Consider the following 26,999-nt stretch of genomic DNA (forward strand, 5'->3'; position numbering starts at 1 on the left):
AAATTCTAATTTAGGCAAATTATTTTATTAAATTTCAGTTTATAACATTAAATAAAAGTTTTTGATCCAGAAAAAGCTATAAAAGTATATATATAATGATATTTTAAACTCTAATTTCAATTTAATTAATTTCCAAGGTTTTATCTTAATTTAGCCCATAGTAACTTCATGCTAAAATATTCTATTATTTCCTGATAAATATTAGAATCTATTGTTTTTTTCTTCGTTTCACTTTCTACAATTTAAAGTATTATCATAACAATTATAAAAATTAATTAATCAGCAATTAACTAACTAAATTTCATGCTTTAAATTTAGTAAAATCTGCAAAATAAATAAATAAAACAGACCTTAAAAAATAAGGACAATCAAAACTATGTTAAACTGAAACTTTTGATTATTAACACAAACATGAATGGTAGAAATCAAGAACACATTAATGAAAAAAATAGAAAATAATAACAATGTATCAGAAACAAAATGTATTAGACTAAATACAATTCCATTCTGCTATAATCTATAATTGAATAATCGAAAAGAAATAAAAAAGCAATTTTAAAACTCACTTTTTATTTATAAAATATATTAATTATGATTAAAAGAATGCAAAACTATATTATTTTAAAATGACAAAACTAGCAGAGATCGAGTGACAGTTGTGTAGTTTCTTAAAAAAATTCTGAATCACTATCACATGATTCCGTTTCTTCTGAATCGGAATCCGATTCAGTACTTCCAATTTGAACTACCAGTTCGTCTACTACTTCCTCTAAAATTCCATCTTTTTCCCAATAAGAATTTTCAAGTTTTTCCACATGACGGCAATGAGCCTCCCATTCCTCGGAAGACACTCCGCCCAAAGCATCGCACAACAGATTCTGTAAGTTTTCTAAACTTAAGTCTCCTGTTATATTTCTCTCTTTGATGAGTCTTTTGACTGAAGACCAAACGTATTCAATCGCATTTAAATCGCAATGGTAGGGAGGAAGTCGCAAGACATAATGCCCATTTTCTTTTATTATGCTGTCAATTTTATATATGATTTCTTTAGGGCGATTCCTATCAATTAGCGAATACAGTTCCGCTTTCCTCATTTTCATATCGCATTCTATTCCGTTATTAATCAGCCAATCGGTCATTTCTTTCTTCGTACTGTATTTGGTAGGTGTCGGATTTGCAACTTTTGTGTGATATGGAGCATTGTCCATGCACACGACACTTTTTGGGCGCAAATTTGGAATGAGTTTTTCCAACACCCATTTCTCAAAATTTTCATAATTCATTTGGCCATGATAATCACCAGTTTTAGTTGACGCTTTGTAAATTAATTGAGAGCCAGGAATAAATCCCGTGGACGAGCCAGCATGCACAATGATCAATCGATTTTTGGATTTATATTTATTTCGGCTCCTGAAATTGTATCACTTTGCCAGCATTTTCTAAATGTTAGATTACTGTCGACCCACGTTTCATCAATGAAAACTATCTGGCATTTACTTTTTCTGTACTGCCTCATTTTTCGCAAGTAGTTGTTTCTCCAAAACACAATATCAGGTCTTTCGATGAGAAATTTTCTTTTATTCGCGCATTTCTTCCAGCGAAAATTCATTGAATGCAAAATTTTCCTCAATGATTCCTTATTCCAATGAAAATTCAACTTCTCTCTCAATACGGGAAGTAATTTTCTTAAAGAAGGCACTTTCTTTTGCTGGACGTAAAAATCTTGAACTGTTTGACGAATAACACATTTGTCGAAGTCGTCAATTTCACAATTTCGGTCAATAGGCCTTTTACGGTGCTTTCCAGGAGTACTCAAAACTTCCGTTTTGTCCAGTGTCGAAACTTCATTTTTAATTTTCCTAATAGTGCCTTCCGACACTCCAGTCGCCTGAGCAGCTCTTTTCATGGCTTGTGGAAGAGGAACCTTCAAAGATTTTGCTGCAGATTCTTCGGAGCAGAACTCTGCAACATTATGCACAATTTTACGTGCTTGTGATTTTAAAGTCTCTCCTTTCTTAAATCGAAAAGGCATTTTAAAGGATGTCAAAATTTACGAGACAAAAAAAAATATTAAATAATAAAATGCAGTTAATATTAACCAAAGAAAAGATTAATAAAATATAAAAGAAATAAGTTAAGCGAATATAAAGATACGTGCAACTGCGATTAAAGCGAGAAGACGAATGAGCAATAGATTTTCTGTTATCGCTTCACATTGACGCCAAGAAAAAGAATACCCTCCCCAGACTTCTTTCCGATTCCACCCATTGAAAATGGATCATCCCTACCGCAACCTGTTTCTATAGCGCCCGCCGTAAACATAGACGAATGTCTAGCAGTATTCTTGTCGTCGACAAACAGTATGCACCATTATAGAATAAAAAGAAATAAATAAACATGTGCCTTTAAATTCGGTCTCCGACAGGTCGTATGCTGCCTTGTGGTCCGAGTGTCGGCCTGCAAACTAGTTGCGGCAGGTTCGATCCGCGCCATTGGAATCCTTTTTATTTTCACTTTTCTTCATATTATTTAATTATTTTTTTAATTTTCAGTATAGAGAAAATTATTGTTTTTCTTTTCAAGTAGTAAAATTTTGACCAGAATTTACAAAGATTTAAATATTTTATTTAAAAACACTTCCAAAATACAGAAATTGTGCAAATAAAAGTCTCAGTTTGGTTAGAGATTCTGGGCATGCGCAGACTTATCCCTTCTCTTATACACATGGCTTTCATGCATGGATATGCACCATTATAGAATAAAAAGAAATAAATAAACATGTGGCTTTAAATTCGGTCTCCGACAGGTCGTATGCTGCCTTGTGGTCCGAGTGTCGGCCTGCAAACTAGTTGCGGCAGGTTCGATCCGCGCCATTGGAATCCTTTTTATTTTCACTTTTCTTCATATTATTTAATTATTTTTTTAATTTTCAGTATAGAGAAAATTATTATTTTTCTTTTCAAGTAGTAAAATTTTGACCAGAATTTACAAAGATTTCAATATATTAATTAAAAAAACTTCCAAAATAAAGAAATTGTTCAAATAAAAGTTTCATTTTGGTTAAAGATTCTGGGCATGCGCAGACTTATCCCTTCTCTTATACACATGGCTTTCATGCATGGATATGCACCATTATAGAATAAAAAGAAATAAATAAACATGTGGCTTTAAATTCGGTCTCCGACAGGTCGTATGCTGCCTTGTGGTCCGAGTGTCGGCCTGCAAACTAGTTGCGGCAGGTTCGATCCGCGCCATTGGAATCCTTTTTATTTTCACTTTTCTTCATATTATTTAATTATTTTTTTAATTTTCAGTATAGAGAAAATTATTATTTTTCTTTTCAAGTGGTAAAATTTTGACCAGAATTTACAAAGATTTCAATATATTATTTAAAAAAACTTCCAAAATAAAGAAATTGTGCAAATAAAAGTTTCATTTTGGTTAGAGATTCTGGGCATGCGCAGACTTATCCCATCTCTTATACACATGGCTTTCATGCATGGATATGCACCATTATAGAATAAAAATAAATAAATATACATGTGGCTTTAAATTCGGTCTCCGACAGGTCGTATGCTGCCTTGTGGTCCGAGTGTCGGCCTGTAAACTAGTTGAAGCAGGTTCGATCCGCGCCATCGTAATCCTTTTTATTTTCACTTTTAATCATATCATTTATTTATTTTTTTAATTTTCTGTATAAAGAAAATTATTATTTTTCTTTTCAAGTAGTAAACTTTTGACCAGAATTTACAAAGATTTCAATATATTATTTAAAAAAACTTCCAAAATAAAGAAATTGTGCAAATAAATGTCTCAGTTTGGTTCGAGATTCTGGGCATGCGCAGACTTATCCCTTCTCTTACACACATGGCTTTCATGCATGGATATGCACCATTATAGAATAAAAATAAATAAGTAAACATGTGCCTTTAAATTCGGTCTCCGACAGGTCGTATGCTGCCTTGTGGTCCGAGTGTCGGCCTGTAAACTAGTTGAAGCAGGTTCGATCCGCGCCATCGGAATCCTTTTTATTTTCACTTTTCTTCATATTATTTATTTATTTTTTTAATTTTCAGTATAGAGAAAATTATTGTTTTTCTTTTCAAGTAGTAAAATTTTGACCAGAATTTACAAAGATTTAAATATATTATTTAAAAAAACTTCCAAAATAAAGAAATTGTGCAAATAAAAGTCTCAGTTTGGTTAGAGATTCTGGGCATGCGCAGACTTATCCCTTCTCTTATACACATGGCTTTCATGCATGGATATGCCCCATTATAGAATAAAAAGAAATAAATAAACATGTGGCTTTAAATTCGGTCTCCGATAGGTCGTATGCTGCCTTGTGGTCCGAGTGTCGGCCTGCAAACTAGTGGACGCAGGTTTGATCCGCGCCATCGGATTCCTTTTTATTTTCACTTTTCTTCATATTATTTATTTATTTTTTTAATTTTCAGTATAGAGAAAATTATTATTTTTCGTTTCAAGTAGTAAAATTTTGACCAGAATATACAAAGATTTCAATATATTATAAAAAAAAAAACTTCCAAAATAAAGAAATTGTGCAAATAAAAGTCTCAGTTTGGTTAGAGATTCTGGGCATGCGCAGACTTATCCCTTCTCTTATACACATGGCTTTCATGCATGGATATGCACCATTATAGAATAAAAATAAATAAGTAAACATGTGCCTTTAAACTCGGTCTCCGGCAGGTCGTATGCTGCCTTGTGGTCCGAGTGTCGGCCTGTAAACTATTTGAAGCAGGTTCGATCCGCGCCATCGGAATTCTTTTTATTTTGACTTTTCTTCATATTATTTATTTGTTTTTTTAATTTTCAGTATAGAGAAAATTATTATTTTTCTTTTCAAGTAGTAAAATTTTGACCAGAATTTACAAAAATTTAAATATATTATTTAAAAAAACTTCCAAAATAAAGAAATTGTGCAAATAAAAGTCTCAGTTTGGTTAGAGATTCTGGGCATGCGCAGACTTATCCCTTCTCTCATACACATGGCTTTCATGCATGGATATGCACCATTATAGAATAAAAATAAATAAATAAACATGTGCCTTTAAATTCTTTCTCAAACAAGTCGTATGCTGCCTTGTGGGCCGTGTGTCGGCCTGTAAACTAGTTGAAAAATGTTCGATACGCGCCATCGGAATCCTTTTTATTTTCACTTTTCTTCATATTATTTATTTATTTTTTTAATTTTCAGTATAGAGAAAATTATTATTTTTCTTTTCAAGTAGTAAAATTTTGACCAGAATTTACAAAAATTTCAATATATTATTTAAAAAAACTTCCAAAATAAAGAAATTGTGCAAATAAAAGTCTCAGTGATTCTGGGCATGCGCAGACTTATCCCTTCTCTTATACACATGGATTTCATGCATGGATATGCACCATTATGGAATAAAAATAAATAAAAAAACATGTGGCTTTAAATTCGTTCTACGACAGGTCGTATGCTGCCTTGTGGTCTGAGTGTCGACCTGCAAACTAGTTGACGCATTTTCGATAAGCGCCATCGGATTCCTTTTTATTTTCACTTTTCTTCATATTATTTATTTTTTTTTTTAATTTTCAGTATAGAGAAAATTATTATTTTTCTTTTCAAGTAGTAAAATTTTGACCAGAATTTACAAAGATTTCAATATATTATTTAAAAAAACTTCCAAAATAAAGAAATTGTGCAAATAAAAGTTTCAGTTTGGTTAGAGATTCTGGGCATGCGCAGACTTATCCCTTCTCTTATACACATGTCTTTCATGCATGGATTTGCACCATTATAGAATAAAAATAAATAAATAAACATGTGCCTTTAAATTCGGTTTCCAACAGGTCGTATGCTGCCTTGTGGTCCCAGTGTCGGCCTGCAAACTAGTTGCCGCAGGTTCGATCCGCGCCATCGAAATCCTTTTTATTTTCACTTTTTTTCATATTATTTATTTATTTTTTTAATTTTCAGTATAGAGAAAATTATTATTTTTCTTTTCAAGTATTAAAATTTGACAAGAATTTACAAAGATTTCAATATATTATTTAAAAAAACTTCCAAAATAAAGAAATTGTGCAAATAAAAGTCTCAGTTTGGTTAGAGATTCTGGGCATGCGCAGACTTATCCCTTCTTTTATACACATGGCTTTCACGCATGGATATACACCATTATAGAATAAAAATAAATAAACATGTGGCTTTAAATTCGGTCTCCGACAGGTCGTATGCTGCCTTGTGTGTCCGAGTGTCGGCCTGCAAACTAGTTGACGCAGTTTCGACCCGCGCCATCGGATTGCAACGATTGGCAAAGTGTTATTTCAGCGATCGGGGTTAAAAAGAAACAGAAGTCTTCCCATTCACTATTCTTAGAAACCCTCTGATTTTTGTAGCCGTACAAAATAACGGAAAGCAATAAAATTTGACTTGAATGAGCGGTAACTTGTTCCTTCCCTTAGGGACTCTTGACCCCACATGACGTTTGGGGGAAAGCAAAAATTCGTCTAACGCTTTCAGTGCATCTCGTTTGGAAAACCGATGCGCTTTTACGATAGATTACTAGTCTGGTGTCTCTCGCTTTTCAGAAGTTTCACATGTAAAATGAAACCACCCAGAGTGTTAATATTCTGATTACATATTATTATATACTTAATATTCTTTACATGAAAGTAAACTGGCTTAGTGCTGGATGTGTTTTCGATCGAGTTTTTCAGCTAAAAGACGACATTGTGTCGTTCTTCCATGAGAAACAGTGTTCTGCGGAGTGCGAAATGTTAGAAGATACATAATGGATTTCGGACTTTGCATTTTTCATAGATCTTCTTTGTCATATGAGCAACTTGAATGTCAAGATGCAAGAGAAAAATCAATTTATCGACGATATCTGGACCCATCTCAAAGCTTTTGAACTAAAACTTAATCTGTTTGCTAGGCAGCTAGTTAAGAACGATTTGTCTCATTTCCCGAGGTTAAATTCAATACTCTCAGTAAATGAAGAGAAGCTTAAGAATTATGAAGATGGTTTGAAAAAATTGCATTTTGAGTTCGAACGCAAATTTCAAGATTTCAGTGCCATTCAAACAAAATTGGTTCTTTTTGCCATGTCTTTCAATGTAAATTGTGAAGCAGTGAGGTCGATTTGCAGCAGTAATTAATTGAGTTGCAATCTAACAATCATTTCAAGCAGTTGTTTCTAAATATACAAAAGTTAGAGTTTTACAAATCATTATTGAAATAAGTTTCCCAACTTTAATATCTCAAGCCCAGAAATCAGTGCTATGTTTGCTTCATCTTAGATATGTGAACAAGTGTTTTCAAGTATGAACCTTAGAAAGAATTATTTCAGAAGTAGACTGAGAGATGAGCATTTAGCTTCGTTCCTTAGAATCAATGCATCTCACATCGAACCTCAATATAAGTAACTTTTAAAAATGAAATCGCAATTTCATTCATCTCATTAACGTATATTTAAACTGTAATACTTTTATATTGTTTTTAAAATTTTAGAAAAATTTATCTTGGCCCGCCAATTTTTTTTTTTTTTTTTTTTTTTTCGATTTTTGGCCCGCGATTGAAAACAGTTTGCCTATCCCTGCTCCAGGGGGAGGAAAAGAAATCCCAGAAACACAAAACATTCTTCCCTTGTGTCCTGAGGGTCTCATCCCCTTAACACGAATAAAGGGAAAAAGAGAAATCTGTGAATTGTTTGGAAAGTGAACGGACCGGTTATCCTTGGAATTATCGTATCAGTGAATTGCATATCACAGAAATTTATCGGAGCGGTGACTTCACTGGAAAGTGTGAAGTCATCGCACCGCTTAATTGTACCCACCTTGACTTTCCGATATTCGCATTTGATAATGCACTATCCCATAAATAACATTTTTAATTGCCTGTGACATGCCTTTCTGATTGCATATATTCTGTTCACCTGCTGGCGCCATCTATTGGTAGAATATAGAACTAATGTAAATATTTTAAAGAAATGACATATATTTTTTATTCAACTTTTTCAGAAAATAATTTACTGTAATCAATAAATTAAATAAATAGTTTTGAAAAAAATAAAATTTAAAAAGTAAGCTGAAATAGATAAATTAATTCAATCACACGTTACTTAAATTAGTAAATTAAGTATTAATTACAATTGATAAATTTTATATCTAATACTAATTAATAATTTTTAATTAATAATATGATTGAAATAACAGACATTTGGAACAAATACTTAAAAATAACAATAGCAAAATTATTTGTTACTCAAAAAATCGTGGATTATGCATCTCTACAAGGATTCGATATGTATTGAACGGCACATCACTAATTACTATGTTTCTTCGCCAGTGAGATACAAAGGCAGTTTATCAACACAATAAAATTTGGTGAAAGTTTTTAAGTTAATATTTTGAATTTTGATATATTAAAGAAATAAATCCTAAAATTTTACTATGATCAAACCGAACCTCAGTCTGATCTCCATTTCTCAAGCAAGTCCTTCTTTTCATAAAAATGGAACTGTCATTATTCTAAATAAGGCTGATCAAATATAAATATGTAACAGAAATAAATTGAAAAAAAAAATAGAAATAAATATCATGTTACGACGAATTCGTAATATTTTTTATGTCAAATGATAGTGATATTTTTCAGTTGTTCCAACGAAAAGCCATTGGAAGTTGCAAAAAATACCATTGAAATGAAATGAATTGCTTCATCGAGAGAAAAATAATCTTTTTTAAAAAAGTGGAGAGGAGTTAAGTTATTTGTTTACTTTTTGCATTATTTAATTACATCTTTGAATTTCGCTTAAACTTTTCTTCCACTTGAATTTGTGTTGAATAATTTAAAATTAATAAACCAGAAAACTTGCTATTATTTTAAAAGAATAATGAAAACAAAATGTAAATGCATAGAATGAACTGCAATAATGCTCATTCATATTTGAATGCACAATATACTTGATATTCAATTTTGATGCATTTTTTTATAATAAAATATATTTTTCAGAAATGAGTCAATTATATAGAGAACTAAAGTTATATATAAATTGGAATTAAATTCCGATTACATTTCCGCATTGAACATAAAAGCATGTTACTAGATTTTAGAAATTAATTAAAACTGATGATGGCGGAAAAGGTTTATATTGAAAATGTATCTTCCATAAGTAATGCTGATGAAAATTGGATGTTTACAAGTGGTAGAAAAAGGAAATTAACGTCCATAGACAGGTCTATTGAAATGGTATCTCCAGAAAATGTTACTAAACGACTAAAATTAGAAGAAAACACAGAAATCTCTGATGTTGAGATGGATAAAAATGAGAAAAAAGTTCTTGGAAACAAAAGTGAAATGATTGATACTATAAATACTCGGACATACAGCAGAAAAAAATTGACAGCTGAAAATCTAAAAACTATTCTTAGGGTTTGTATCTGCTGATATTTATAAAACAAACACTTATTTTTTTAAAAAAAAAAATTATATTTCTTTTATATCATAAAATAAATTGATTTTGAGCAAAATATTTATTAGTCTTTTGTATGATTCTATTTGTTGCTAAATTTTCTATTATATAATTATTTCATGGAAATATTTTGATCTTGTTTAGTTATTTCATTTTTCTCTTAAAGTAATTTATGCCTTTCTTTACTTTTTCTGAAAAAGCAAACAAAAAACATAATGACACTCATTATTTCAAATATTATATTTATGCAAAATGTCTTCTGATATAAACCATGAAACCTTCTGATATTGAGTAAACCTTTTTCTTGAAAGCAATACAACTATTATGTAACAGCTGTACTGCTTCACCTCTTTTTATTTTGCATATTGTTTTTAAGATTAATCCACATATTTATAAAATTTAAATAATATATAAAATCCTTATATGTGCTTACTTTCAAAATTATTACACTTTTCATTGTTAGGCATTTGCTATTAAAACTCTTCAAAATATTTAATGAAATTAGGTATACATGTAAGTTGACATAGTGCAAGAAAAAGGTGTTTTAACCTTTCATGGCATCTGGCTAGGTTGGATTATTGCTTGCATGTAAACTTTAGAACGTGCATACATGATCATATATATGATCTATCAATGAAAAAAAACATAAAACAAAGAATATATTATTGGACAAAGAAATATGTTCAAGGATATTGTTGATTCTTACAATTTTAAATTTTAGAACTTGAATTTTCATTACAAATTAGGCAGTTTATGATGCTTCTTTGTCTTTAACAATATAGTTTTCAGAAGGAATGGTGAATTGAAGTGTATCCCAGATATATTGTGTGTTTTAAGTGTAATGATCTATCTGACAATCTATTTGGTAAACTTTTTTGTTTTCTGTATGTACTTCAATTTGATTAATCCGTGAACAAAGTGCAGCATCAGTAAAAAAAATTCTAAATTCTTTGTTTTCACTTTACAAATATGGATATACTGCTCCTTTATCTTATCTTTAATCTTATGGCAGGCACAGAGCCTTTCCCAAAGGCATTCAGGTATGTCTTTGTTTCAATTATTGATGTTGCCAAAGCTGTATTTTGTGTAAAATGTGTTACAAAGAGATTTTTCTTACTTAAAATTTTGAATTCTACACAATCTTATTCTTACCTTTCTTTTTGTACATAAGTCATAAAATAATTGGAGATCTATTGGACTCAAATGTTTCCTTCCTTTAAAACATAAATGTAGATTGTTCTTGATTTGCAATCATGATTCTTTGGTACTTTAATCCAGCCATTTATTCTATGGATCCAATGTTCTTAAATTGTTCTCATAAATGAAATGATATAGGGCAGGGTGGCGAACCTTTATGGATCTGCATGCTATTTTTTCTAAAGAAATGTCTAATGAGGTATAGATGTGCTGTCAAATAATTTTGGCTTGTGATTATTGGGAAGATAATAAAACTAAATGCTAACAACTCAAAACTCTTCATTTACTGTGAAAAAATACATTTTGCACTTGTAGAGTAAATGTTTTAGTTATATGTGTAATTCAAATTAAAGTAACATTAATGTGACTTCTATTGTTGCAGATTAGATATCAAATAACTTATATTAGGATTGTAAGTTGTTCAGAATGCACGCTGAATTGGAGTCATCTGCCAAATGCTTTCTAAGCGAGTCTGTAATGCTATTCCTCTCTGAAAATGACTCACAAGCATAGATGAAAATATGCTTAAAATAGAATGAGCCAGCTTCTTCAAACAGTTAAATGTTTGAATTGATTTCTATGTTTCCAAAATTTCGTTGCTGGCAGTTTTACTTATGTTGCTTATTAGCCTTTCTGTTTCAATAAATTCCAACTTTTTCCCGGTTTCAATAAATTTTTGAATCCACATTTAATTAGACTGGAAATAAACCAATTGCATTTCAAATTCTTCGATTTCCAGCCAATCGAATTGGGACAAATTCAGTTTATTAAATGAAGTCGCATGCAAGCTGTTTTGATCGGTGGCATGCCCAAAATATTGTATTGCGTGCCATCAATGGAATACATGCCACTGATTAGCTATCCCTGATATAAGGCATTATATTTATATTTTGGATTCTAACAATTGCACTTGAGACTTCACAGTTATGAGTCTCTTGATTGTTCTCTCTGTCATTCCATAATCCAAATATTGATGGCTATTCCTTTTAACTATTTTATTTCTATTTGTTTTTAAATTTCACCTAATGTTGAAAGATGGGAATCACAAAATTTAGCTATAGAAATTGTCATATGATGTTATAAAGCCTATTTTTCTGAATATGTATATCTATATATTTTAGTATGATTAATAGCATCTATTATTTCAAAACTATTATTATGTCATTTTATAGATACTTTTGAGAGAATATGCAAATTTTCCATTTTAAGTCCCCATTGTTTTATGTTTCAAGTACATAATGACATTAATTGCATTATCATTCTGTTTTTATATCAGATTGAAACCTATTTATTTTCTGTTTAACATAGCTTGTGTATTCTGTAATTTAAATAAAATAAAAACTTTATTTTTTAAATGTATTTTGAATCTTGTGTGCTACAGATTACTTTTTTAATTTATTAATATTTGCCTGTAGAAAGTACTTTTTTCATTCCATATTTGTTACTAAAAATTATCTTTCAGTATCTTTTAGCGAATAATTCAGTTTTGACTATGGTACAAAATTCATTGAAATCACAAAAGGAAAATAAGTCTCAGTTAGAAACCAAAGACCAGCCTATATCAAAAGTACCTGCAGCAAAAGAAATCAACAAGGTAAAATTTTTATTACTTTTGAACTTATAGTGTTTAGTTAATCATGAAAGTACCTTTATATGATCTTACTGATGAGATCATATAAAGGTACTTTGTTATATCCATCAATTATTATAATATGTTATATTCATCAATCAATATGTTATTGTCTATCAAGTTATTTGATGGCATTAAACCTTTAGTAATTCTATCTTGGAAATGCTTGTTTGATAATCTGTATAGTTGCTAAAAATTATTTCAATAATTTATCCTTATTTTGAAAGTGCATGTTTATTTTGTTTTTTTAATGAGTAGAAATTTATATTAAGAAAGATAATTTTATATTTTTACTGTTTATTTAATATATTATTTTCCTTTCCTTCTTTAAGTTTTTCTTAATACTTTTTTTATTATTTAAAGCCCAAAGAAATATTTAAATTTTATAGAAATTAAATTATTAATAATAATTATTAAATTTTATAGAAATATAGAAATTTTGGAATTTTATTAATTGTATATTGAGTTACAGAATCATTCTTATTTTAGATTGAAATCAGAATATTTCTTGTATATGAAATTCATTTTTCTTTTCTTTTTTTTTATCTACAAATATATGTGTCATGACTCTTAATGTTTTTTTTTTAATATGACAATTTTTTAAAGTGTATTCTGTGTTATTTGATGCATATTTCACATAGTTATTGTAATGACAATTTTATCAGATATGAATAATTTATGTGTTAGCATTATAATGCTGATATTTAGAAAAGGCATTTAGGTAAGCAATGGAAGCAGTCTGAACAACAATATGCATTAAAAGCATTTTTAACAAATTATAAATATAATGAAAAAATTGCACAAGAATTAAATTGGTACCATTGAAAAAATAAATGTTTGAATTTTAAAAGGTGTAAAAATTATTTTTGTATAATAATTTCTTTACAAAAAAAAATCCTTAATTTTTATTCATTTCTAATTTTTTTAATTTCTGCAATTTCCCTTAATTTTTAATTAACTAAAAGTTTGGAAAAACCACTTCATGCTGCTAATTTGTATTTTTCAATAAATGTTTGTGCTAAATTTGAGTGCACTAAGTTTATCTGTTATTGTAATTTAGAAAAATGAGAAATAATGCAGTTTAGAAGCAGATGATATATAAAATAGAACTGCCTCCCTTCCCAAAAAAGTGAAAGATCTTAAAAGTAGTAGTTATTGCACTGATAAGACGCTTCTTATCATATCCTTTGTTTTGTCTTTTAAATCTGATAGTACACAAAATTTTTGAAAAATTTGTCATCGCTGTCCTTTTATTAATATGTCTATTGATTGTTCTTCAGCCTTAATATAGTGCAATTTTATTTGCTTTATTTTCCTGTTTTTATACAGGAAGTGATAATATATATCTATAGACTTGGTTTGATTTCAAGAATTTTTATAAGCTTAAGCATTCTATGTTATCTTCTCTGTCTTTTATTTCACTGTTCAGATCCTGCAAAATATTTCAAAATTTAAAAAGTTTCAGTCACAGCTGAACCTTCTGTGATCAATGTCATATTTTCAAGTAATCAGCTGCTAGGTTAAGAGGAGGGCAAAGCAAGCTAATGAAAAGATTTTTTCCTAGTTATATATACAGTAGACTCCCGATTATCCGCGCCTGCCACACAAAGGTTTTTTTTTTTTTTTTTGACTGATTTTTTCAAAAAGGTGCAGTTTTACAGTTATGCTTTTGTAATTACATAATACATTACAGTATTAAAACAGTACATATGTATTAATTTTTCTGTGTATCCTTGACGCCTCTCGTAAATACAAAGCACTTTTCTGTTTTCATTAACAAAATGCATTTTAGGTTAGTTTTGAGTGATATACTAAAATATTAAGCGTTAGTTAAACATTTCCTGCTGTTTATTTTACGTTTTATTTTATATAAAACGATTTTTCAAAGTTGGAATGACTGTTTTCTTTTTTGCTATGCCCGTTTTTAGTTTTTTTCGGATTATCCGCGATTTTTGTTATCCGCTGCGGCAGCGCCACCCAATTCCGCGGATAATCGGGAGTGTACTGTATATATATATTATGAATGATAAAATATTAGGATAATGTTAATGCTTTATGAAATATAATTTATCAGATTCTTACATGTTTTATTATGTTCATTTAGTTTTTAGAGTATTTATAAACAAATGCCTCTTCAATAATATTATATACAGATGCAGATGCTGGTCAATCTGGAATCATAATAAATAAATAAACAACAAGTAATATAATAAAAAAATTAATAAAATAAAACATCATTAATGTATTAAAAATGTGCTGAAATATAAAACTAAATTATCTTATTAAAAGAAGGATAATACACATTACCTACGATCAAAAAATATCTAAATCTGCTCTGCAATATATTCTGCTTTGATATTTGATAAAGCACTGTAGCTTGCTTTTTTTTGGTTGTACATAATACTACTAAGATAAAAATTTTACAAAGATATCCAACTTTTGATCAATAGCCAAACTTTTGAGCTAGTGATTATAAATTTCAGAATCCAGTTCACATTTAAATTTTTCATCATATTTTTGCATCCATATGATAGAGTTTAAGCTTGAATAATCTTTAACAGCTAATATTTCTCTTAGTAGAGACACTATGCTCCAGCTGATATTGTTCTTAGTAGTGACTCTACTCTAGCTGATATTGCTCTTAGTAGAGACTGTGCTCCAGCTAATGTTGCTCTTAGCAACAGTTGTTGAATAATTATTTACATTTTTTTACCTAAAATATTTAGATACTGATCTTGCTTTATCTCTTTTTATGCTACCAAAGTTAAAATAATTTTTATGTTACCAAACTTTTAAAGTTAAAATACCCATTTGCAATTTATTACTTTTGTATTATTTGGTTCTTTTATAAGAGTTTGTGTTTTATTTTTCTAATATGATTATATTTTATTATCAGTAGCTTTCTTCCTAGTATTTGTAATCTGATCTGTTTTTAGCTTCTTGCGAGTAAGTTTCTATTTAATGTAATTCTATCTGTTTATTGGGCAGCATTCAGTGCTAAATGGATTTCCATCTTTGCTTGGCTAATTACTAAGCCATGGTAGCATATTCTTTTTTTCTTATCCTTATTTAATTCAAGTTCTAATGATACTATTCTACAGAATCTGAATTTAATTTGTCTCCATCTTTTGGAAATACATACAATTCAGTATGCATACCTACAATTTTTTTTCTTTGTTAATTATGAAACCAATTTTGGTTGTAACTAAATTTTGACAAGATTTGGCAATATTTATTATCTTTAATTCTGTAAGTTAAGTGAAATACTTTTCAGCATTTATTAAATGAGAATTTGATCCACAATCATTAAAAGAAAATGTAAAGTGTTTTTTTTATTGTCTTCTGTTTTAATTACACTGTCTTTTGTTCTGATGGTGGCTTTATTTGATGCTCATCTAATACAACTTCTATTCAAAATTTCCAACTATCAAAACTGATTATATCAACTTGTCTTAAATATATATTTCTCACTTGTGTTTAAGCTGAAATGTAACCAAATGTTTTATGTAACTTTTATGTGGATCTGCTGCTTTTTGCTTTTTTTGGATTAGTCATTTTTTTAAAGCTTTCTAAGAAATCTGTAGTACAATTTTATAAAATGTTTATTTTAAAGATAAAATTGATGGAAATCTCTAAAACATGTGTTCAGTAGCAGGAAACTACTAAGCAGAAGGTGTTTTTTTTGGGGGGGGGCTGAAAACTTGTTGGGACAACAGTCAAAAGCTGGTATCAAAGGAAGCTGTTAAGAAAATACATGGCAAAGTTACCAGATTGCAGAGAAATGTTCATTTAAAAAAAAGCTTCCAGGTCTTAAAACTTTCTTTCTCATCTGAATCTAAAATAAAGTAAATAAAATGGAGTTGTTTGTTCTATTCATATATATGCGACTGATGCTCAAAAACATACTATGAAATGCCCGTTAAGTCATGTCTATAAAAACCTTTAAAAAGAAAGACGATGTGTCTGAGATATATCACATAGATCCACTGAGCATTAAAGAAATATTTACTAAAAAATATACTAGTGTGGTATGCTTACAATGAAGTATTGGTTTTACCCTCATATTTGTTGTCCTATATATATATATGAATTTTTCCTGAACAATATATATGTTAAAATGTCTTGGAAAAATCATATAGTATTGATAACTTACTTTTTTTTTTCAGTTAGCAAAAATGCCATTTGAACTGTAGTTTTGATCATTTTTTTCTGTACATTGTCTATTCAAATCATAGTTTTTGCATCATTTTTTTTGTTTGTGCATTATTTTATGCTGTTTTTTGGATTTCTTCTGTTATCCACTTTTGGTCAATCACATCTCTGATTAAATTTATAATAAAGGAAATAATACTAATTAGTATAATAGAAATATACAATCACCAAAAAAAAAAAAAGCAGTCTTAAAAATAGAAGTAGTAGTTATTGCACAGATTAGTCAGGTTTAGACATTGTTATCTATTAAAACCAAAGACATGTTGTTCTATTTTATCAATTCTCTCTAATCAAATTCTGTTTTCTTTTTTTAAATCTGACAGTAGACAAAATTTTTCAAAAGTTTGTCTTTATAATCCTTTAGCTGATGCATCTACGAATTGCTCTTGTGACTTATACGAAACAGCTCAATTTTTGTTTCATTCATTTACTTACGTGTTAATATTCTTGGTGCTTTTGTCCACCAGGTTTTTTTAAAGTATTCCATGTTGTCTTCAAATAGATTATCAGTGTTCTTAAAAGTGGAAGTGTTAATTATAAAAGTTATTTCTAACTAATATAACGTAAGGTTTGTTTTCTAGTTCTAACATCTAATTAAATTTTCTAGTCACTTTGGCCTGCTTTAACTCCTAAAAAACCTGATGATGTATCAAAAAAACTATTGGAAGAAGAATATTCTGAAGAAAGTGCATCTGATGAAGATTATCAACCTAATGAAGAAGAAGTAAATGATTTTTCAATATTTATTTCCATTTCTATCCTCTAGCAATTTTATTTGTGTATAAGAAAAACCATTATTTAGTAATTCCACATTTATTGTTCTTCCTAAATTAGAATTTAGAATCCCTCCTTGCCCTCCATTTGCCTTATAAGTTGCTTATTAGCATCAAACTCATTAATATAAGTTTAATTAGTTTTTTTCTGTCAGTGGTTTATAAATATTTCAACAATTTGCTAAAATTATCATAACTTGCTGAAAAGTTTATAATTAAATTTAAACTTGAATGTAAACTTACCTTCTCTGTGCTAAAAGGTTTCTGTTAATAAATATCAATGTACTTGAGGGTTTGAATAAAGCTTTTTAAGTGATGTTTGCTTTTGAGAGCTTGAAACAAAAGAAAGGCAAATGAAATATTTAGATGCTCAGTTTAAAAAAAAAAATTCCAAAGCACAATTCAATTTTATATTACCTTATGTTTGTGCATCAACCCTAACTCATTAACAAAAATAATGAAATTTTGTATGCCAACTTTTAATAATTTTTTAAATATCCACATGTCATAATAAACAGAAGTTATAGTTTTTTTGACTAACAAGCTGTATATTCAAAAATAGAATATTAATATTAAAACTGATCACAGATTGTCATTAATTTTTATCTTGCAAGTAACAAACTTTTATTGATTTTTTTTTCCTTCTGTAAAATATATTTATAATTTTATTTATTTATTTTCAAATTTGATTAAAGAATTAAATAATTTTAAACTAATGGTAGCTAAATATAAATTTCATCAAATATTTATTTAACATTTTGATATATACTCCTATATATTATTCAAAAATTAGTCCAGAATTTTTTATTTTATAATTTCTACTTTGAAATTTTATTTTCTATCACTGTATGAGGCTATAAAATGCACATTTATTCCAAAGTGATATAAATATACATATGCTTTTAAATTTTAGCATTGTGACATGAAATGTTTGGTTTGTATTAAACACGAAACAAATTTTTCTCAAATACAAGCATTTTTCTTCTGTTTAGTAAATTGCCCAAAAAATTTACTTTAGATTTGTTGCGCTAAAAATCTTTTTTTTTTAAATGTTAAAGTATTCACATTGTATAAATTTTGTCTATTATAAATACGAATTTGTAAAAGTTTTTATTTATTTGTCTTTTTTTAATGTTATTATTAAATTAGCTCGTTTTATTTATAACTGCACATACTGTTTTCCAGATAATCTTTTTTTTTCCCCTTTTAACTTAGTTATAATAAATTAATTCTTGCTTACCTACTATCATACATAATACTTATTATTTATTTATTTACTATTTTTTACTTTGTGCTAATATTGTGAGGAGAACTTTTTCTAGAAATCTTAATCTCCTCTTAAAACGTTCTATGAAATTAATATTTTTGCTGTTGAGGAAAAGCTGACACATGTTTACAAAATTTTTGTCTCTTGTTTAATTTTTTCAAGATTTATATTTGCTGATAAAATTAAAATATGTTTATAATATGATATACATGACTTAAAATTATGAGATTCTAAAGTCTTTCATTAACATTTAAGATTTATTGCTATTTCCCTTTAAGTTAAATGTTAATCCATTAAAACCCTGCTTAATTTCAAGCATAGATTTCAGCAAATTTCTTTTAAATTTTTTTAAGAACATGATTTAAGATAACTAAGAAATTAAAATAAAATTCTGAATGGAATTTTCTTTAAACATTTGTCAAAAGATCAGTAAGAAATCATTTAAAAGACTTTTTTTATACATAATTATTAAAAGAGTTTTTAAAATGTAATAAAATATGTAAAAATAAAGATTATTTTCAAATTCCTTCCACTGTCTCCAAAATAAATCACAATGAAAAAAAAAAAATAATAATGTTTTACCTTCAGAATCTGACTAGTGTTGGAATATGCTGGTCAAAAATTATTTAGAAATTTGGGGATACTATTAACTTTTCAAACAAAAAGGCTAGAATGAAATGTATTTGCTTTATCCACAGAGGCTATGGAATAATGTTCTATAAATAAGACACTGAAGATTTATAGTTAATAAAAATCATGATATTTTTTATATATAAGCATAACTCCTTTTAACATTTTAAACTATCAATTAAATAATTAGTAATTGAAAAATATATTTACCATGTTTTTATAAATAAATATTTATTTTAGCTATCTGCAGCTATTGTTTTATGTTGCCACATGTATAATTTCTGTTTTTTTAAGTGAACTATAAATGTAAATGATATTGATAAATATATTTTTTTTATATTCTTTTTCAGTTAAGTGATGAAGATGCCATGTCATCTGTGAAAGTAGATGATTTGAACGCTTCCAAGATGGATGAACATATTCTGCCTGATTCAAAACCTCCAGATCAGTTATCTGATGATGAAGATGCTCTTGTAATTGCTTTGCCAGAAACTGATGTTTCCCATGATAAGGAGGTATACTTTTGGTCAAATTTGTTGCAGTTACTTTGATTTACCAGCACAGTGATGAAAGCATTTTTTTTTTTTTTTTTTTAACTAGATTGATCTAATGTGTATTATATGAACACAAGACATTTTAAGAGAGAGAAATAGTTCCAAATATTTTAATATCTAACTTTAATTGGCGAAGACTTTAGGATAATTTTTTTCCCTAATACTTTTGTGTGAATGTATTCTCAAAAGTACATTTACATAGATTTAACATAGAAGATTTGATCTAACCTCACATTTTACTTAATGTAGGCAATGTATAAATTTTTTGTAATTGTCTGTAACAAATAAAATGAAACTAAAATCCATCAAAGGTCCTGCAAAAGAATAAGAAAAGATTGCAGATTCCCTTCCCTCTTATCTGAGATACTTATATCCTTGGAGTAAAATGAAAAATAAGCTTGAAAATAGATATATTGTTCTTAAAAAATCATCCTAATATTTGTATTCTGAAGAATTTTTACTCTTGCAATTTTAAGAAAATGTACAAATAAATGTTGATTAATAAAATATATATATATATTTTTAAATTACTCTTGCCGTTTGAAATATTAAAGAATTTAAACCCTCAAAGACAGTGTTAAGTGCATGCCATTGCATATATAGATATTGTATGTGATCTGAACAACAAGCAATATACGCATAATGATAAATTTAAGAAATTTATATTTTAATGGTATAAAGGAAATTTTAATTTCTAATTTAAAGAACATATATGCATATAACAAGTGGTAAATAGGTTATATTGTTTGGTCCTACATAAGCATCATATGCAGCAAATTCTAACTGGCATGAGAAGCTTGGGTAGAAAAGTGACCATCTTCTTTTAATATCATAGTTATTAGGAAGCGAATACATCCCACAAAATATTAATCTAACACTTTTCTTCATACATCTAACCAAAAGATACCATTTGAAAAGAAATGTAATATAAAAGTGCATGTTTAAATAAAATTTACATGAATTTCAAAAATTTTCTTGTATTTACTTTTTATGAACATTGCTATTCCAACAATTTAAGTATTATTATTTTGATTAATAATATGAAATGCTAAGATTATTTCAACTTGAAAAACATAAGTAAATTATCAGTAGATTACAACATAATAATGTGGTGAAAAAAATGATTCCATTCAATGAGTAATTTCTAAAAAAATATTTATGTATGTATAAAAATCCATTTTTATTTTACCATTACGGATTTAAAATTTCTTTCTTTGTTTTTTGGCAGCAAGCATATGGAAAGATGAATTCATGAATTTTCATACAGTTTTGAAAAAAAATGGATTTTGTCTGCAGAAATTTTGTTATGTATTTCAATATGTAAATTGTCCCTTAAGAAATTTATAATTATATGGTTTTTAGAAAGCTTTACATAATTTCATATGGTACCTTTTATATATGTGCACAGTTATAATGGAGTCAAAATAATGCTTATTTTTTTCCTGCACAGAGATTAATTTATAAAAATTAATTTTCCCATTAATATTTCTAAACCTGCTATTTGATGTGTGAAGCAAATAAGAAGCAAGCAAATTGAATGCTGAATACATGAATTTTTATACAGTGTTTGAAAAAATTGATATTGTCTGCAGAAATTTTGTAATGTATTTCAGTATGTAAACTGTCCCTTAAGAAATTTGTAATTGTATGGTTTTTAGAAAACTTTACATAATTTCAAATGGTACCTTTTATATATGTGCACAATTATAATGGAATCAAAATAATGCTTTCTTTCCCCCTATACAAAGATTAATTTGTAGAATTTAATTTTCCTACTAATATTTCTAAACCTGTTATTTGATGTGTGAATAAGAAGGGGGGGAAGTCAAATTGTCTTTATTATTTCAGGATATTTGATAAGTAAAATTTGCAATTATAAAATTGGTAATGCTCCTTTAAAGGAAAGGAATGACCTAATCTGAAAGAATACAATGTGTTCTTTGACAATATATATATATATATATATATATATATATATATATATATATATATATATATATATATATATATATATATATATATATATATATATATATATAAGTTAAATGATGATATCATTTAAAAAAAAAAAATTCTCCATCAACTATATCAAGCTGATTGCTCACATAAACTGATATAACCCATACATTTAGAGAACATGTCATCATTAGAAAATTGTGAATGTTTGAAATTGTGCTCTAGAATGATCAAGACATTATTCATTGTACTAAAATAATATTTTATTAAGAAAAGTTTTTTTATAAATTATTTTTTATATTTTTATGATTTTCATTTTTTGATTTGTTGGTGGTAGAATGAATAGATAAGTTCTATCTAAACTCAAAATGCATTATATGAATTTAAATGAAAAAAATGACCAGTAGTATTGCATTGTTTACTTTGTTATAAAAATTTATTTTCTTACTTTTTTTTTTTTTTTTTGCTTATGACAATACTTTGAATAAAGACTATTATTATTTTGTAAATAAATTACATAATTAGAAAATTCACAAGTTTAAACTGTGATGATATAAAAAATTAGCGATACTGATTTATTAAAATTTTAATGTAATCTACTTTTTTTTCTTTTATTGCAGGTAGATAAAATTGCTCAAAGAACTAGATCTAAATTGTGTTTGAATGACACTCCATTAGAAACTATTGAATCATCTTTTCAACCACCTGATATAACAATTGATATGTATGACACACATTGCGATGATGCAGTTTGGAAAGAATTTCTTTGTGAATTTACAAAACCATTGAGTAAGTGCAGCTTCTTAAATTACATGAAATTTATTTTTGATGATCATTGATCTTATTTATTATTAACTGTACAACTTAAAAAACAGCATTTTAGAATTCAAATTTAGAGATTTATTAGTAATTTTTATTTTATCATCATCATTATTTATTTAGACATAAATTGAAATAGATAGAAATAATATGTGATAAAAATTTCATGCAAGTTAATGATTTGTAGTTCTAAGGGTTTCTTATTTAATATCATGATCATGCAGGTTGGTGGTACAGAGGTTCAACTGTATTTAGAAAATTTTTTAAGTATTAATATCTTATTAGTATTTATCTTGTTATAATATTTTATGTTAGAAGTAGGTACAAAATTTTTTTAAATATTCTTATTTTTAGAAGTTATTAATGTCATCAGCACTTTTTTATAATTAGTTATAAGAGTTTAAATAATTAAAAAAAATATTTGTGAAAAAGTGTGTACTGCATAAAAATATTCTTGAATACCTAGATTTCATTTAAAGTGAAAGTGCATTTCAAGTGAATTTACTAGTTTAAAAAATGATTGTGCTGAAAAAGTGTGGGAAATGTTCTGTGTTTTATTATTTTAAAATATTGTAAGCAAAATGAAGGTTTATCTTTGGGATTATTTACTGGAACCATATGTCTTTATTTTTAACCCTAAAGCTCTTGAATTTGCTCTATACTTGGAGCCGATTGGGAAGTGCTGAAATTTTATGGATTATTATTGTATCTTTTAATATATTTTTCTTTCATTTCTTTATACAAATTGTCCCAAGAAAGTAATTTATGACTTTAAGCATAAATCATATGCATAGAGATTAGTCATTTCTCATATAAAACATTGGGTCCCAATAGATGACTGCTACATGCAAATCTAGCTGTTTTTATAAAAAGCTCTCTTTGCAAAATATCATGGATGGCCTTGAATATTTGTTCATTTTTTAAAAAAAATCGGATGTACAGAAATAAGTGGGATTCAAAATAAAAACTTAACATATTTAATTAAAAAGCTTTTATTTAGCCATGTATTTTATTGTTATTGTTGCTTTGTTTGTTAATTTATATTTGAGAAATTGCAATTTCAGCAGTTTTTCTTTCAGTGTTTATTATTAGAGCATCTGAGTGAATCTCACTCATGTATGATCAGAGATGATTTTTCATAAATTTTAATATACTGAATATTTTATATTTGTTATGTTAATAAAAATAATTAAAAAGTTTCATATTTATTGTTCATTATAATTATTATTTAATAGTAGCTGCCTTTGAAGATTAGTTGCTCCATCTAAAATATTAATTGTATTTAATTTCAATTAAATTTTTTATTGACATTAATTGACTGTTGGGATTTCTACAACAATGTATTTTGAAACATGAAATTATAAAGACATTAAATTTATATCATTTTAATAGTTACATCGTTTCTGTTTTTTATAAATTTGAGTGACCCAGCTGATTCAAATACAGTGACATCTTGTACTATTAAAAATGTAATTAGTTTTCTAATGACAAATTTCTTTCATGGTGGTACTTCTTCTACTCCTCCTCCTGCTTCTTCTTTTCTTTTCTTTTTTTTTTTGTGTGTGTATGTTTGTAAATAGTGCAAATAATAAACAGAATTGATCTTTTGTAACTTGCAACAATGGAAGGAAATCATATGATTAAATATTTGATGAAATAATGAAAATTATTTGAATTTCATGCCAATAATAAAATCTATTTTTAAAAGTTAAAAAGTTTTTTTAGTTTCAGAATTCAGGGGGTAAATGCATAATATTTAGATTCATATAAATGCAAAAATAATTTTTGATGTTCTAGAAAGTTATAAAAATTATATTTATGCAATTAAATTTTTGGAAGTTGTCAGAAGAAAAAAGCTATTTCAATCGCAGATCAATGTCCTGTCCTCCATCGACCGGATCTGTCACGACTTTTGTCCTCCCTTTTTTTCATAATGTTTGACATTTGTAAGACAAGGAATATCATTCTTCAAGTACTTGTAGTGAATAACATCATAATTATAAAAGTTCTTATTGCTTTTTTTAAAAACAGGGCCAAAGTGGTAGAGAACTTGTCTTCAGAGATATTTTTTTTGTAGTATAACCCTTAAAAAATTTCTTCTTACCCATGATAGGGTAATAATTTGGCAGGATCATTTCTAAATGTGAGAAGACAGTATCTTAAAGAATTTTCCATTATCAAAGGAGCAAATCACAAGATCAGCAAAATTAATATCTGTGAATGACATGGAGAGGCTTTATAACTATTTTTTACCATTCAAGAATTTGTATTATGAACTCATCAGAAATTGCTTTTGAACATCCCTGTACTAATCCATGTTAAATAATGTTTCATTTTTAAAAATAAATATGTGGAAAAAATTAAAAGTGAGAACATTTGGCGCTCGATGGTATTGGGGGGGGGGTATCAAGTCGCAAATGCAATCCAACAATCTCCTAGCTTGCGGGTTACTGGCTGCAAGGGATTCTTTGCTCCTTGAACTAAGTAAAAGAAGAAGAAAAAAAATAAGATGTATCAAAGCATGGGGCACATGTTTAATAGAATAAAAATATCAAAAAGTATTATAACAAATTGCAAATATAACATATAAATTGTGTATTGCTTAATATGATATGTCCTTAGCACACTTATTTTAAATATTCATATTTTTACTATTGATATTGTTTTATTTGTTATTATCTTTGTCAAACTGAGTACAACTTGTTATTTTATGCATATAACTATATATACAATTTTTTTTGCAAAATTTTCTTGGATAGCATTTCATTTTTGCAAAATTAAATGTATTATATTTTGCATTACCCTGGTGCATTAAGGATTATTAGTGTCTTTGATATTATTTTATTGATTTTTTTTTTCTGATCTTGGAACCTTATATCAATTTTTTTTTATAAAACCAGGTTACTGAATTCTTTATTAAAGTTATTTTAGTAAAATTCTAGTCCTGATGTTTAATTATTGTATTTTGACACCAATATTACTAATATCTGCTTTCTTACTTTTTTTTTGTTTAAATTTTTTAAAGCTAATTAACTGATTGAAATTTATTTAGCTCAAGGATCAGGTGTAGGAAGTGTAGCTGATGATACTGAGGATGAAAGAGATCCTGAGTATAATGTTCAAGAGGAAGAAGAAGACGAAGATGAAGAAATTGATTATGATGAAATTTGTGGAGAAAATCCATTAGAAGTTACAGGTAAGCCATGCTTGACAAAAAATATTTCTTATTCATGAACCTAGATAGTATTTCATACCACAACCAGAATTCTATTCTTGAAATATTCTATTAATTCTGAGTAACTGAATTTTATATGGAAAAGTAGTTAAAAAAATTTTTTAACATAATTATGTACATTTTTTAAAATTTAAATGTCAAATAATTAAGTAAATAATATTGTAAATGTTGCATTAAAGCATTGTTCTCTAATTAGTATTCCTATTATACTGTATGATTCATAAAATAATAATGAATCTTTGAATGCATTGTCATTTCTTCTTCTTTTTTTATTCATTTATTTATTTTCAATAATTTTTTTTATCTGTTTGTAGGTGATGAGGTAAATGCTTTGATGACAGAAATTTTAGAATTTGCGCAAGAAGATAAAAGTCTTTTAGAACAAGATTTCAGCTTTTTGGAAGAATTGAGTGTAGCTTTTTCAGGAAATGAAAAAAATTCAAATGATATACAAAAAGAAGGAAGCCAAGATGTCTCAGAAAAAGAAAAAAATGAAAATGTTTCAAAATTAGAAAACTGTTGTAACAATTTAGAAACTGTCATAGATTCAAAGGATTCTAATGAAAAGGACAATTTTAATAAATCAGGAGAACAAGAAGTAATTGAGAGTCAATCAGAGTAGGTTTCTTAAGAAGTCTTCTTTTAAATTACTTTTGCACAATAGTTAATTTTATAATAACATATTTTTATTCTTAATATTTAATATTCTCTTAATATATATATATTTTTTTCATCCTGATTCTTCAAAATTATATTAATATCCCATGAAAGCCACCATTTAATTTTAATTGCCCTCTTGCATTCAAACTATGATGCTTTTCTTCTCATCTCTTTTCTTTCTAATGGGAACCTATCCTATGACATCATATTGCTAATAATAACATAATTGTCTGAATCCTATATTTTATAACTTTCTCAATACTGTGACTGCACTTTTTTGTGCATGGTGTTCACTGCACAGAAATTAAATACCTTTCTTTATTGGCTAAACTATTTATCAATTAATAGTTTAATTAAACTATTAATTGATTTAATTAAACTATTAATTGATTATAAACAATTAACAATTAAATAGTTTATGAATCATAGAAAACATTTGAATTTCAGGACAATAATGTAATCTGTAGTTGAAAACTGGCCAAAAAATCAATAAATAAATTGCTGCAATTTAGAAAAAAAAAGAAAAAAAATGTATGATTGCTAAATTTGCTCCATTGTAAAGATAGTTTTATGAGTTTTAAGATGGTATAAAAACCATT

The 26,999-nt window shown here is 27.5% G+C and overlaps 2 protein-coding genes across 3 annotated transcripts in view; one reads left to right on the plus strand and one right to left on the minus strand.

Annotated features, from left to right (window-relative positions):
- Nucleotides 1-668: 668 nt before the first annotated feature.
- On the minus strand, nt 669-1,906 carry LOC129962170 (uncharacterized). Its single transcript, XM_056075909.1, has 2 exons — nt 1,467-1,906; nt 669-1,410 (listed from the first exon to the last, which is right to left on the minus strand). Exons 1-2 carry the CDS (start codon nt 1,904-1,906, stop codon nt 669-671), a joined length of 1,182 nt encoding a protein of 393 aa, XP_055931884.1.
- Nucleotides 1,907-8,736: 6,830 nt separating this feature from the next.
- Nucleotides 8,737-26,999, plus strand: part of LOC129960900 (GON-4-like protein) — a 43,793-nt gene continuing 25,530 nt past the window's right edge. For both annotated transcript variants that reach the window (XM_056074622.1, XM_056074627.1), the window contains exons 1-7: nt 8,737-9,427; nt 12,127-12,258; nt 17,114-17,230; nt 19,527-19,691; nt 22,307-22,475; nt 25,558-25,701; nt 26,055-26,358. In XM_056074622.1, the coding sequence (XP_055930597.1) occupies nt 9,125-9,427; nt 12,127-12,258; nt 17,114-17,230; nt 19,527-19,691; nt 22,307-22,475; nt 25,558-25,701; nt 26,055-26,358 (1,334 nt within the window). In that variant the 5' untranslated portion in view covers nt 8,737-9,124. The remainder of the gene's footprint in view (nt 9,428-12,126; nt 12,259-17,113; nt 17,231-19,526; nt 19,692-22,306; nt 22,476-25,557; nt 25,702-26,054; nt 26,359-26,999) is intronic.

The sequence above is a fragment of the Argiope bruennichi genome, chromosome 2, assembly GCF_947563725.1.
Source record: "Argiope bruennichi chromosome 2, qqArgBrue1.1, whole genome shotgun sequence".
NCBI lineage: Eukaryota > Metazoa > Arthropoda > Arachnida > Araneae > Araneidae > Argiope > Argiope bruennichi.